Genomic DNA, 13,723 nt, shown 5'->3' with positions numbered 1-13,723 from the left:
GATAAGTTATGTTTCTGTCTTTTCTCTCAGTCTCATTACTGACCTAGATATCAGCTGTTTCACTTACCGTGGATTCGGCAAGGAACTTCTCAAACGTCAACAGCTGAGTCCAGATTCAGTCTTACAGGTGGCGCTGCAGTTGGCTTATTACAGGTGAGATGATGATCCCGTGGATTTAAGGGCATCCATTGGAAGCTTGTTGTCTACAGTTATCCCTTGCCATTCGCTGGCTTTAGGGGCACAGGACCCCTATGTGAAATAAAAAGAAATGGTACTGCTCCATTATCCGGGTGGAGGCCACTAGGGGGCACTAGGGAGCAAAGGATAGTCCATTTCATCGGGGTGTAGGGTGGGTTGAAGGAGTAAAACTATTTCCCTGTTTTCCTGTTATTTCCCCCACCAATGTCCCCGTCATTGAAACAACCCACTTTATGATAAGGGAACTGGGGAGGGGGAATAACCAGCGAAAACTGGGGAAATGGGTTTCCTCCTTCAACTCCCCACCACGTAAAATAGACAATCCTTCTCTCTCTATCACCCCCTAGTGGCCTCCACCCGGATAATGGAACAGTACTAAAAAACCCAGTGGTGCAGTGGGTTAAGCCGTTGAGCTGCTGAACTTGCTGACCGAAAGGTTGGCAGTTCGAATCCACGGAGCAAGGTGAGCTCCTACTGTTAGCCCCAGCTTCTGCCAAGCTAGCAGTTCGAAAATATGCAAATGTGAGTACACAATAGGTACCACTCTGGTGGGGAGGTAACAGCGCTCCATTCAGTCATGCCAGCCACAAGACCTTGGACCTGTCTATGGACAGCGCCGGCTCTTCAGCTTAGAAATGGAGATGAACACTAACCTCCAGAGTCAGGCACGACTAGACAATCAATAAACACAGATATCTATTCCAAACAATGTCAAAAAGATACGCAAACACTATAAAGGTTCAAAACATGTACTATAAACACAGTATGTATGTTAGAGCATCATACATTTGACATTCACATAAATGTTCACAACAATAACAATAATAAACTGCTGTAATACATAGCAGTATTTTCCAGAATATAAAGTTTCAAAAAACTGCAAACTTAGAGACTTAAATGTGAAATGGAGTCAACATAGAGTAGTCTACGTTATTTGAAGAATTTCTCAAGACTCCAGCTGACAACACAGTATGTATATTAGTGTCTCATGCACATTCAACCTTTACAACATAATATATGCTAATATAATGTGAAACTAAAGAAATCAATTATAAATTCAATTGGCTTAAACCTGGTGTGGAGTCAAACTGACTCAGCGTCTGACCGAATAACCGAATAAACACCTCCCATGGAATCTCTAGGCCCTCCAGGGCAAGTTTGTGTCCAGCCTTTGCCAATAGTGAACCATAACATTGTGCTGAAAGACGTACAGAAATTGATCATCCAACACAACTTATGGCAGAAGTCCTAACTTGTCCAGGGGATGTAGGTTATGTGTATGCTTAGCATTGCACAGGGAAGGTTGTATATTTGTCTATTCATTTGTATATACTTCATCTTTCTTAGGGCACATGGGGAGCTGTGTGCTACCACTGAGTCGGCCTCTCTCCGTCGCTTCCACCGTGGTCGGACAGAAACCATCCGCTCTACTACCTCAGCTGCGTTGGCCTTTGTCCAGAGCATGTCCGATGACAACTGTCAGGTATTTAAATATCCCACAATTTCCCATCTTTATGTTGTTAAATAGAACTGAAATATTAATGCTAAAGTATTCTTTTAGCTAGGACATGAAGCTAGGATAAGCCCTGAAACTAAGGAGAAAGTCAAATAGACAATAGTTTTGGCCAAAAGAACTACTAAACTCTAGTATTGCTTTTAGTCCAGCCTACTCACAGCACTGGTTGAGATAAAGTTTATTCCAAGCATCGATATTTTATAGAACTTCAGAGTTGCAAAGACAAAGACGAAATATGCATGAATAATAGCTAAAACAAAGTTGTTATGCACAACTTTGCCACCAGAGCTTCTTTGATAAGGCGATGTTCTCATAGACTGGCACTGTATGTAACCATAATGTCTGGTTGTTGGCCCTACATATTGCAGTTTCAGCATTTCTAGAAGAACATCAAGGCCAGGGCTCAACAAACAATATGGACCATGGGTAGATGTCAGCTATTGTCAGAATGTTCCAAATGCTTAGTTGCTATTTTACGCCAAAAATAAGAACCAAAAGTACAGCCTCGTGGGTGAGCTGTAGCAGCAATTATTGTCATGAGCTGTAATTGAATACTATGCCACAACACACCTTGCCTTACTAGTGAGTAAAATGAGGCAGCCTCCTCAGGTAATAAATGTCAAGGAGCAGGGAATTATTCTAAAGCGTTAGAGAGCATTGCTAGTTACAATCTGCTCTACCCATTTACTCTACGCCATCTACACAAGTGGGTAAATGTGAATTTCAAAAGATTTTATTTTTTAAAAACCTGACATTGCTTTCTAGGTTTGGCATGACTCTGTGGGTTTAAATGAGTTCAAATTACAGGAAAGGAGATTCCATTTGAACATTAGGCGGAACTTCTTGACCATGAGAACTGTTCAGCAGTGGAACTCTCTGCCTTGGAAACTCCTTCTTTGAAGGCTTTTAAGCAGAGCCTGGATGGCCATCTGTCAGGGTGCTTTTTCCTGCATGGCAGAAGGGGGTTGGACTGGATGGTTCATGTGGTCTTCCAATTCTGTGATTCTATGGTCAATTTTAAGAATCGTCAAGGAGACCCTAAAAAGGCTCATAAATGTGTTCTCTCTAGATATTTCCTCTAATGGATCTCTGTGTCCAACTTTTGCTAGAAGTTAATCAGAGAGTTACACTGGAGGCTGTAGAGATTCCTGGAGTGAATCATTAATCAAGTCTGTGAATAATCAAATCTATACAAGTTGGAACAATCAAATTCAGAGGGATAATTGTATTTCATATAATATGCTCCCTTTGAGATAGCCCACCATTCTTCAGTGCTGTCCTACTATATCACAAATATTGAAATAAAACCCACTTCCCACTCTCATTATTTTCTTTTTGTGGAATTGCAACGCGCAAGGGTGCCATCTTCTACTTTCCAACTTAGGTGGCAATGTGTTTTTAGAGTGCCTTCATTATTTTTCTCCCAAGACAGAGCTGGATAATCGCGGCCATTGAGATTTTTTGACCTATAAGTCCAATGATCTCTAACCAGAATAGTAATGAGTTTGGGTAAATCTAGTCCATAATCATCTGGAGAACCAGAGGCTATCCAAACTTGGATTGTCCATGTTCACCCGTATGTTGTCACATCTCTGTAGTTTCCTTATTGCATGTTCATTTGGGGGTGCCTTCGATCCCCCATGGTTTGCAAAGTCTCCTGAACATCTGTAATCAGTTCTCACCTTCTCTCCATGCCAGGCCCCTGAAAGATTATCTCTATTGAAACAAGCCGTCGAAGTCCACAGCACCCTCACAGAGCAGGTAATTATTTCCCCATCAGAAAGCATTTCAGTAATTGAAAAAGTGAATGAATGTAAGAGGTAAGGATGCTGTGATTGTCAGAGAGCTTGATATGAAATTTAGGAGAGCTTGCATCATTCTGGAGAAACTGAATCAGGAATTTTGCTCCGTTACTAAATAATGTCAAAGTTGGATATTTCCTTAGCGTTTGTATTGGAAATGGATGTAATTTGATTGTTTATCTCTGCATGGCAGGGGCTGGACTTGGATGGCCTTGGTGTTGCTTCTAACTCTATGAGTTTGTAGGAGAGTTGAAGAAGTATCTGGCTTTTACTATAGATTTTTTTTTTAAAAAAAAAATGTAAGAGCTGTTTGATAGTGGAATAGCCTGCTTTCAAGCATTGTGGTCTCTTTTTCTTTGGAAGTCTTTAAACAGAGGTTGAATGAGTATTTTTTTTAGGAACGCTTTAGTTATGTGGCAAGAGGTTTTTGGAAAATGGCATTCTTTTCGAAAAAACCTTTTGGAGATCATAACTTTTAGAAAAGCATGACCTTTCAGAGAAGATCCAAAAACCCTTCAGAGTAGGATCTTCTCCTGTGGTATACAACCAGATATAAGTATGCAAGGCAGTGGTTTCAGTTGTTAGACTGATTAACCTGTTATTTCTGATCTGTCGGGAAAACAGAGATTTGCCAGTGCATAAAAACAGTAAAGCTCCGCCATAAAACAACTTGTTTAGTATCATGCATTCAAGAGACAAAAATGAAGTAGACTTGGATAAAAATAACATATTTGGTTTACTCACAGCCTTCATGTGTTCAGCATACACAGGTACAAATGTATTCCTCCAGTTTCAGATATGTTTGAGATAATTCTCTGTGCTATCTAGCCAAGACATCTCTTTTACAACAAAACAGCTATCAACAGGTCACATAATCAAAAAGAGAGATAGGGAAGAGAGTATTTGGTCTGTTGTCCTATTTTAAACTTCTCAGGAACCATAGAATAAAGGAAGCTGCATACCAGAACATACATACAGGAAACAGTAAGCAGGGATTAGATAAGAAAATCAGATTACACAAAGGATCCCGTAACAGATCCTTTGCATAATCCGTGTGTCTGTTATATTCCTCCTTCCACCTATGTGGAATTTCTTAATAAGCAAGTGGAATTTGTTCTTTCACCAATGGAAAACTACCCTAACTTCAAAGTTTAACATTCCTTTTTAAATTTGGTTCAGCAAAGAGGAATATTTTGGGTACAGTTGGATAAAGTTATGACTCTTTGGCAAGAAATGGTCTACTTCAGGTAAATGTTGATAATAATGCTTCCTGGTAATATATTATGTCATTCAGAATGTGTAACACCCTTTTTGGTTGAGTGCATTACTGCATATTAATTTTGCATTACAATAACAACTTTTGGCATCTGTAGACACACATGTTCTTTGTAACTGTATCCATGTGTTGTGGAGTTTAACTCAAGATCAAACCACTTGGATACTGTAACTGTTGCTAAAAGATTTATTATATTCCAAGGTTGGAAAGATAAAACATTTGCCATCCATCATTCAGGCAAGCTTACTGCTTAAATTGTGCATAGAGTTGTATTTCATAAAGATTAGTGTCAAGGTGAAGTGTTTTAGAAATATGATTTGCTTCCAGTAACACCTCCATGGCACATCAATTCAATTTTAACTGCCAGAGCTAAATGCTTTGGAATTTGAGGATTTACAGCTTAGAGATTTGCAGTTTAAGGAGGGTCCAAACTACAAACCCCAGGATTCCATAGAATGCAATTGTGGCAGCCAAAGTAGAGTTGCAGCCCTTTGAATGCAACACCCATCAGCCTAGCCAGCATAGCAAATGGTTAGGGATTTGGGGCATTGCAGTCAAGAGATTAACAATGAATTTCCTTTTATCTGATCTGTTCCAGGCTCTGGATGGGCAAGGCATTGACCGCCATATGCTGGGACTCAAACTGGAGGCTATTGCTGATGGCTTCCGGGTGCCAGAACTTTTTATGGACACTTCTTACGCTGTAGCCTCATATTGGAAACTCTCCACAGGACAGGTATGAGCAATCAGGTCCTTCCTATGCAGTTTGTATTTGTGTAGTGGCCCAATGTGCTCAAAAATGTTTTTTTTGTACTACAAACCACAAAACTTTATTTTAATTTATTTTTGAGCCAAACCAAAAACAAGGTTCAGAAAATTGCCAGAAATGGCTCAAGACCACATGAAGTGTGTTTGTTTTGCTTTTTCTACATCCAGGTTTTGTCCACACTGAAAGACTGAAAAAATGATCAATATATAGAAAGCACAAACTAGAATTATTATTATTATTATTATTATTATTATTATTATTATTATTATTATTATTTTATGACACAGCAAACAAGATAGATATGCTAGATTTCGTATCACAAAATCACAAGTTGAACACTTCCCAAGTGACTAGGACTGTGTGATGTATTTTCGGATGATGCGCACAGATCCCAGTAGGGTGGCCTTTTGCAGTTGACAGATCATAATTTTGTCAGCGCCGATGGTTTTCAAGTGCAGGCCAAGGTCTTTAGGTATTCTTCTTATTATTATTACTATTATATTTATTTATACCCTGCTTTATCTCTCCTGAAGGGGACTCAAAGCAGGTTAACATAAAAGCATCATCATACAATTTAAAATATTGAAATATGCAAACATTAAAATAGGATTAAATATAAACAGTATTAAAATTACCAGTTAAAAACCATTAAAACATATTCAAAGTTAAAAACCACAGGACCCCCTGAATTGATCCAAAGGCTTTAGGATCAAAGTTGTGGTGGATTTTAATGTAATGTTTGTTACAAGCAACATTGGGAGGAACATAGCATTTGTACATGTCAGCTTTGGATTTATAAATTTTGGAGCAGGGTCTTATTAGTGCTGGTGCCATAACTGCAGAATAGTTATATTTTCAGGAAGTTATTCCTATTATTTAAGTGGAATCCCTCTTTTTATTATTTGAATCCATTGCTCTTGTCCTTGTTTCTAGAGCAGCAGAAAATAAGCTTCCCTCTTCTTAATGTTCATTGAAGTATTGAAAGATAGCTATCATGTCCCGTCTGAAATTACTCCAAGTCGTTCCTCATAGGGCTTGGCTTCTAAACCATTGGTGGCTAAAAAGCCAATGTGTTTCTAGGCTGCATCAGTTGGGAAGATCAAGAGAAGTTATAGTCCCATTCTGCTTTGGTCAGGTCTCACCTGACATAATACTGTGTCCAGTTCTGGGTACCACAATTCATGATGTATGTTTACATGCTGGAACGTGTCCAGAGAAGGCGACCAAAATAATCAAAGGTGGAAGCCAAGCCCTATGTAGAGCAGGTGGTGGAGCTGGGTGTGTTTAGCCTGGAGAAAAAGAAGGTTAAGAGGAAACATGACAGCCATGTTTAAACGTTTGAAAGGATGTCACATTGGGGAGGAAGCAACTTCTTTCCTGCTGTTCTAGAGCAGGATCCCCAGGTGTTTTGGCCTTCAAATCCCAGAAATCCTAACAGCTGGCAAACTGGCCAAGAGTTGTAAGGCCAAAACACCTAGGGACCCACAGGTTGAGAACCAGTTCTTTAGAGCCTAGAACACAATGGAGCGACAGATTTAAATTTCAGGAAAAGAGAGTCCACTTAATTTCCTGATGGTAAGAGCTGTTTAGCAGTGGAATATGCTGCTCCCTGGGAGTGTTTGGCAGCCCTCTTCCCTAGGGGTTTTTAAACGGCGGCTGGATGGCAATTTGTTGAGAAATGCTTTCATTGTGTTGCTGCTTAGCAGGATGTTGGGCTAGATGATCCTTGGGGTCTCTTTCAGTTCTATCCCTTTATGGTTGTTTTTAGATGTTTCATTCTCTGCGGATCCCCATTTCTCTTTCTCTCAGGTGGCCGCCCGCACAGATTGCGTGATGTGCTATGGGCCTCTGGTGCCCGATGGCTATGCTGTCTGTTACAACCCACTCCCAGCTCACGTCAACTTTGCCGTCACCGCCTTCAACTGCTGCCAGGAGACCAATGCTGAGCATCTGGCTGGAAACATCCAGAAGGCCCTGGATGATGTGGGGGCCCTGCTGGGGAACAACGGAGGAGAAGGGGGAAACCGTGAGAAACCATCTTGAGGATCACTCCGTATCACCATTTCTGAACCTCAGGCCCAACTGTGGCTTACAAAGTATTTCCTTTGCCTTATGACTCTCCTTGTCATCTATAAATTTGATAGGTCTCAATCTCCAGATCTGCACACTCCCTTTGCTTTGTGCCAAAGCTTGTTACATGTCCTTCAACCCGTCCTGATGACACTCCTTACCTACATTTCCCTTTGTAACATACTTGGGGAACTTTCAGGAAAGCACTCCTGTCTTACTTTGATTTTTTTTTACAGGGTCTTAATTCGAAACCAAATCTAATTTATTATGAGGTTGAACAAAGAAATAAAGATTCTTGCAGAAAAAAAATCTTGGGTTGTGCATTTTTATAGTGAGTGAATAACAACAAAGGAGGCATCATGATTGGACATTTTAAGGCTGTGAGTCTAGAGATCATCTACCTACAGACTCAAGGTGCCATCTTGAATCAATCTCTCTCTCTTTCCACATCCATTCCCTTTATCTCTAAGGAGACCAGTGAGATAAAAAATATTAGAACCTGCTTTAAGATAGGTATTGAAACAAATTAATTTCATGATGCCACAAAATTTTAGCTTCAATTGTGAGTTTTTTCTGATTTGAAGTTTCATAGTGGATGCTTGGTATTTGTTGGGGTTTGGTTCCAGGACTCCCAGTGGATAACAAAGTATGTAGGTGCTCAAGTCTTATTATTTACAATGGCATAGAAAATTTGGTCTCTTATATAAAATGAAAAAACCAGTGGAGAAACTAAATAAAATTCTAAAGTGTAATGACATTTCATCAAATATCAGCCAAGATTGTCAATGCCATAGGTAAGTTTATCAACCCTTATTGAAAATACTTCAGAATCCAAAATTATTCCCATAAGTGGCTGAGAGAGTGACACCTTTGCTTTCTTTGTGTTCCATGTACACAAACTTTGTTTCATGTACAATCTTATTAAAAATAGTATATAAAAATTCCCTGCAGGATATGTGTATACTGTCTATATGAAACATATATTAATTTAATGTTTAGACTTTTGTCCCATCAAGATATTTTATTGCATATATCTATGAAAACGCAGATGTTTATTTATTTATTTTATTTATTTATTTACAGTATTTATATTCTGGCCTTCTCGCCCCGAAGGGGACTCAAGGCGGATTACAATGAACACATATATGCCAAACATTCAATGCCAACAGACAAACAACATATATAGACAGACACAGAGGCATTTAACATTTTTTTCCAGCTTCACGATTCCGGCCACAGGGGGAGCTATTGCTTCACTGTCCACTAGTGGCTGTACTTCCTCATTCCTTTCCTCGTGTTTTGCTGGCAGTTTTTATGATGTTATAAATTAGTTAAATTAGCCTCCCGCATAAAGCGTACCTAAATTTCCCTACTTGACAGATGCAACTGTCTTTTGGGGCTGCATAGGTCAACAGCAAGCCGGGCTATTTAATAGTCGGGGGCTTAACCCGACCCGGGCTTCGAACTCATGACCTCTCGGTCAGTAGTGATTTATTGCAGCTGGTTACTAGCCAGCTGAGCCACAGCCCGGCCCAAAAGATATTCCAAAATCCAAAACTATTTTGCTCTCAATCATTTCAGAGACCTGTATTTGTTATTTATGGAAAAAGATATGAAGGCTATACAGCAAAGAAACCCAGCCAGGGATTTAAAAAAATCAACTATTTAAAATGTAGCACTTGAAAAGAGCTCTACATATACTATGGAGCTTTAACAAAGTTTCTGTTGTTTATCCCTGTGTGTTTCTTGGATACACTACATGTCACATTTCTTATCTCGGAACAGTCCATAAAGCAGCTGTTCTTTGGCAGCTGACATGCCTTTGATGTTGATTGAGATTATTGTCATAGTTGGTCCTGAAAAGGTCTGTTGGTTGGGTTGGTTGGTTGGTTGCATGCTACAAGTTGTTTCTGGTATGAAAGAATCAGCCGTCTACAAAGATGTTGCCCAGGAGACGCCCGGATGTGTTACTATCTTGCTGGAAGGATTCTCTGTTGACAAGGTAATGCATGGGTCAAAGAACAAGTAAAGCCTGAACTCTTCCTAGAAACCAAAATGACTAAACTTAGAATATATCATGAGATGATATGACTCATTGGAAAAGACAATAAAGCTCTGAAGACAACAGCAGAAGGAAAAGAGGAAAGTGGCATGACAGAGAGATTGAGTGAATCAAGGAAAGCGTTACCCAGAGATCGCTAGACTTGAGAAGATTTTTTAATATGTTAGGCTGTCTGTATTCACAGATGTTATATCCATGAAGTCCCTCATCCATAGCTTGAAAGATTTCTTTTTAAGTAAACCATTTAATATAAAGGATACCATTGAACTATGCCCTTATATATAAAGGGACTTGGGCATCCATAGATTTTAGTGTCCAAGCAGGTTTTGGAAACAGCACCAGCCAATATCCAGGGGGGCTATTGTATAAAGAACATTTGGAGGTCTTTTGTTCATTGGTTTGCCATTAGTCAAATGTGAGTTGAAGGTAACTAAGAACAACAAGTATTCCATCATGTTCATCTTCAGCACATAACAATAACAAAACTGTAATATTTTGTATTTTCCTTGGATACCCAACTAGAAGGAGATCTTTGTAACCATGAGTCTCAAACAACAAAGTTATGATGTTCATTCAGATTTGTACTGCTGGTGGCTGACGCTGAAGCGGAAACAAACACAATAGGATGGATATATAAAAGGAAAATCTAAGAAGACAGTGATGTGTAGTTGCACAGTAGGACAAAAAAAAATAATGGCTAGTGTTTAGTTCTTTTATTGTGAAACTTCACATTATTTCTGACTTCAGGTGATCATGTCACAGGGTTTTCCTAGCCAGACTTGTTCAAAGAGGCGTTTCTTTCAACTTCCTCTGAACCTGAGAGAGAGTGACTTACCCAACATCACCCAGTGGGTTCCCATGACCAAGCGAGGATTACACTATTGGTCTCCTGAATAGTAGCCCTGTGCTGAAAACAGTACAACACAGTAGCAATATGTGCATACAAAATTGAATTGTGTACAGTTTCACAATAATCATGTTCACCTAGGGGCTGCCATTATGTTTCTGGCTGAATATGGGTACCAAAATGCATCAGTGTGCTTCCTGAAGCTGTTGGGAAGTACTGGAGTAAAACAGAAGTACCTGATGCACATAATAATAATAATAATAATAATAATAATAATAATAATAATAATAATAATAATAATAATAATAATAATAAATTTATTCTTATATCCCGCCCCATCTCCCCGAGGGGACTCGGGGCGGCTCCCAACAATAATAAAAACAGTGACAAATTACACATTGTAAAATCAAACATGAAAAGCAGTCGTACAATCAATACATACATCACATGTTAAAAACAAGGAGATAAAACAGTTCTAGTTCACATCAAAAGTGGAGCACTCTTTCAAGTGCTGAGAGTTGCTTGTCTTCACCAGCAGAGGGTAGCTTACATATCTACAACGTAGCTACAAATTGAAAGGTACTAAATGCAAACTGTGATGTAGTATCTTGGCCATTAACTACAGTCTAAGTCAGGGGTCCTCAAACTTTTAAAGCAGCGGGCCGGTCCACAATCTTTCAGACTGTTGAGGGGCCGAATTATCATTTGAAAAAAAATATGAACAAATTTCTATGCACACTGCACATGTCTTATTTGTAGTGCAAAACAACAACAACAACGAAAGAACAATACAATATTTGAATATAAGAACAATTTTAACCAACATAAATCTATCAGGATTTCAATGGAAAGTGTGGACCTGCTTCTGGCCAATGAGATAGTCAAGTTAATTAGGATTGTTGTTGTTGTTGTTGTGTGCCTTCAAGTCATGTCAGACTTTGGGCGAGCCTGAGTCTAAAATTGTTCATTTATTTATTTACTACATTTATTTACTACATTTATATCCCACCCTTCTCACCCCAAAGGAGACTCAGAGCAGCTGTATGTACATACAATATATTATATTATTAGCATAACACAATATTAGCATTATATATTACTATGTATTGAACTATACCACTGTACTGTAATATTATATGGGCTCGGGCTGTGGCGCAGGCTGGAGAGCAGCTGCAATGAATCACTGCAATGAATCACTCTGACCAGGAGGTCATGAGTTCGAGGCCCGCTTGGAGCCTACGTTTGTCTTGTCTTTGTTCTATGTTAAAAGGCATTGAATGTTTGCCTATATGTGTAATGTGATCGGAGCACCGGAGCAGTACCTATTGATCTACTCACATTGGCATGTTTTCGGGGTGAGAAGGGCGGAATATAAATGCTGTAAATAAATAAATAAATAAATAAATAAATAAAATAATTTAATATTATTATATGGTATTATTATTAGTATTATATTGTATAACATATTTTTTATCAATTATTAAATTAAATTATAATAATAATAATTAAATTATTATTAAAACTGATATAAAAATATTGTATTATAAAACCGAGGGCGGGGGCCAGGTAAATGACCTTGGAGGGCCGCATCCGGCCCCCGGGCCTTAGTTTGGGAACCCCTGGTCTAAGTAATATGCGAGAAGGGGTGTATAACATCTAATAGTGAGGTTCTGCACTGACCTTTCCTGAACCTATATTGAACTTTAAAAACAAAGTGTATGCTTTTCAAAAACTTTGGTTCTTAAACTATTCTGCTCATGACCCCTTTCCACTTAATTTTAAAGTGACCCGAGGTATATACAAGATAAAATAGTATAAAATCAAAATTTTACTGATAATAAACCAGCATTTCCCAGACTTGTTAAATGGACTAGACTTCCCCTTTTTTCATGGAGTACAGATGAACCGTTTTCCACTGCACATTGTTGCTAACAGATTTGCTGTTGCCAAATTTTTGGGGACCCCATTTGGGGTGGGATCCATAGTTTAAGAAACAGTACTCTACAGCAGGCAATTGCCATCCCTTTTGTGTGGACATATATAGCCTTCGGTGTGTGATGGTGACGTGTTGGATAGTATGAGTAGGGTACCCATCATGGGTACAAGACATTGTCTGATGGCTTTGCTGACATCCTCCAAGGTTGGCAGTGTTGCAAGCTCATCCCTGGTTTGCTGTTGAGTGGTCTGTCAGAGAAGCTCTTTGGCCACATTGGATCTGCGGTTAAAAAGGTTATTAATATAATTATATTTATTTATACCCTGCTTTATCTCTCCCAAAGGAGACTCAAAGCAGTTATGATAGAACAAGTGTCTATAGTCACTTACCGAACTACCGCCAAGACAATCACACTTGGCCACAAGAGATCAATGATGATGATGATGACGACAAGACATCGCCTTTGTCTACACCTGTTAACTCTTGGAACTGTTTGCATAGAGGAAAAGGGGATTAACTGTGACTGAGACATCTGGCCTTTACAGAAACCCAGCAAACAAACCAGAAAGAGAAGTGATGGATCTCCCCAAAAGACAAATAATTTAAATGAAACTTCCAGACTGAGATGTAATTCCTCACTCATTTTTTTTATCAAAACAAGGAATGAATCACTTCAATTTCCTACCTGCTTTGCGAAAGACTTTGAAAATTGGACAGTAGTTGAAAACTAGACAGTAATATATTTATTCAAAGACTGCAGGTAGATGGGTTTTTGGCACAGAATATAGCATTTGCTTTGGGAGAAAAAAAAAGCTATTATTAAAATAGTAATTTTGGACTTACAATACATTCTTGTGGGCTTCTTGCATAAAACATAATATTTCTGCAAATAAAAGCATTTTCTCTGCATGGAAAAACACCAATTTTTATGCACAGGAAATGGTTTTCTGTACAAACCAGGCATTAATTTTGCACAGAGTAAATCCAGAACTAGAAGAGTTCTCATCACTGCAGGATTTTCAGCGTCAGTAATTCCCAATGCTTGTGAAAATTAATCTTTCAACCATTTTTTAACTATATCTGAATATTCTGTACATCCCTGCTCCCAGTGGTCCTAGCCCCAGTATAACAGGTGGAGATGAATTCGTATCTTGGGAGTCCTCCTGGACTCATCGTTGAGCCTGGAATACCAGGTTTCAGCAGTGGCCAGGGGAGCATTCACACAATTAAAACTTGTGCGTCAACTG

General features: G+C 39.0%; 1 protein-coding gene across 1 annotated transcript in view; it reads left to right on the top strand.

Annotated features, from left to right (window-relative positions):
• The window catches only part of LOC100556956 (carnitine O-acetyltransferase), a 56,415-nt gene extending 48,475 nt beyond the window's left edge, over nt 1–7,940 (top strand). Inside the window, exons 10-14 of the mRNA XM_008105700.3 lie at nt 31–153; nt 1,546–1,681; nt 3,413–3,475; nt 5,391–5,528; nt 7,371–7,940. Coding sequence (XP_008103907.2) covers nt 31–153; nt 1,546–1,681; nt 3,413–3,475; nt 5,391–5,528; nt 7,371–7,604 — 694 coding nt within the window. The 3' untranslated portion in view covers nt 7,605–7,940. The remainder of the gene's footprint in view (nt 1–30; nt 154–1,545; nt 1,682–3,412; nt 3,476–5,390; nt 5,529–7,370) is intronic.
• The last annotated feature ends 5,783 nt before the right edge of the window (nt 7,941–13,723 follow it).

Source organism: Anolis carolinensis, chromosome 2, assembly GCF_035594765.1.
Source record: "Anolis carolinensis isolate JA03-04 chromosome 2, rAnoCar3.1.pri, whole genome shotgun sequence".
In the NCBI taxonomy this organism is placed as follows: Eukaryota; Metazoa; Chordata; class Lepidosauria; order Squamata; family Dactyloidae; genus Anolis; species Anolis carolinensis.
The sequence above is the reverse complement of the archived record's forward strand: the minus strand, read 5'-3'. Positions and strand labels throughout refer to the sequence as shown.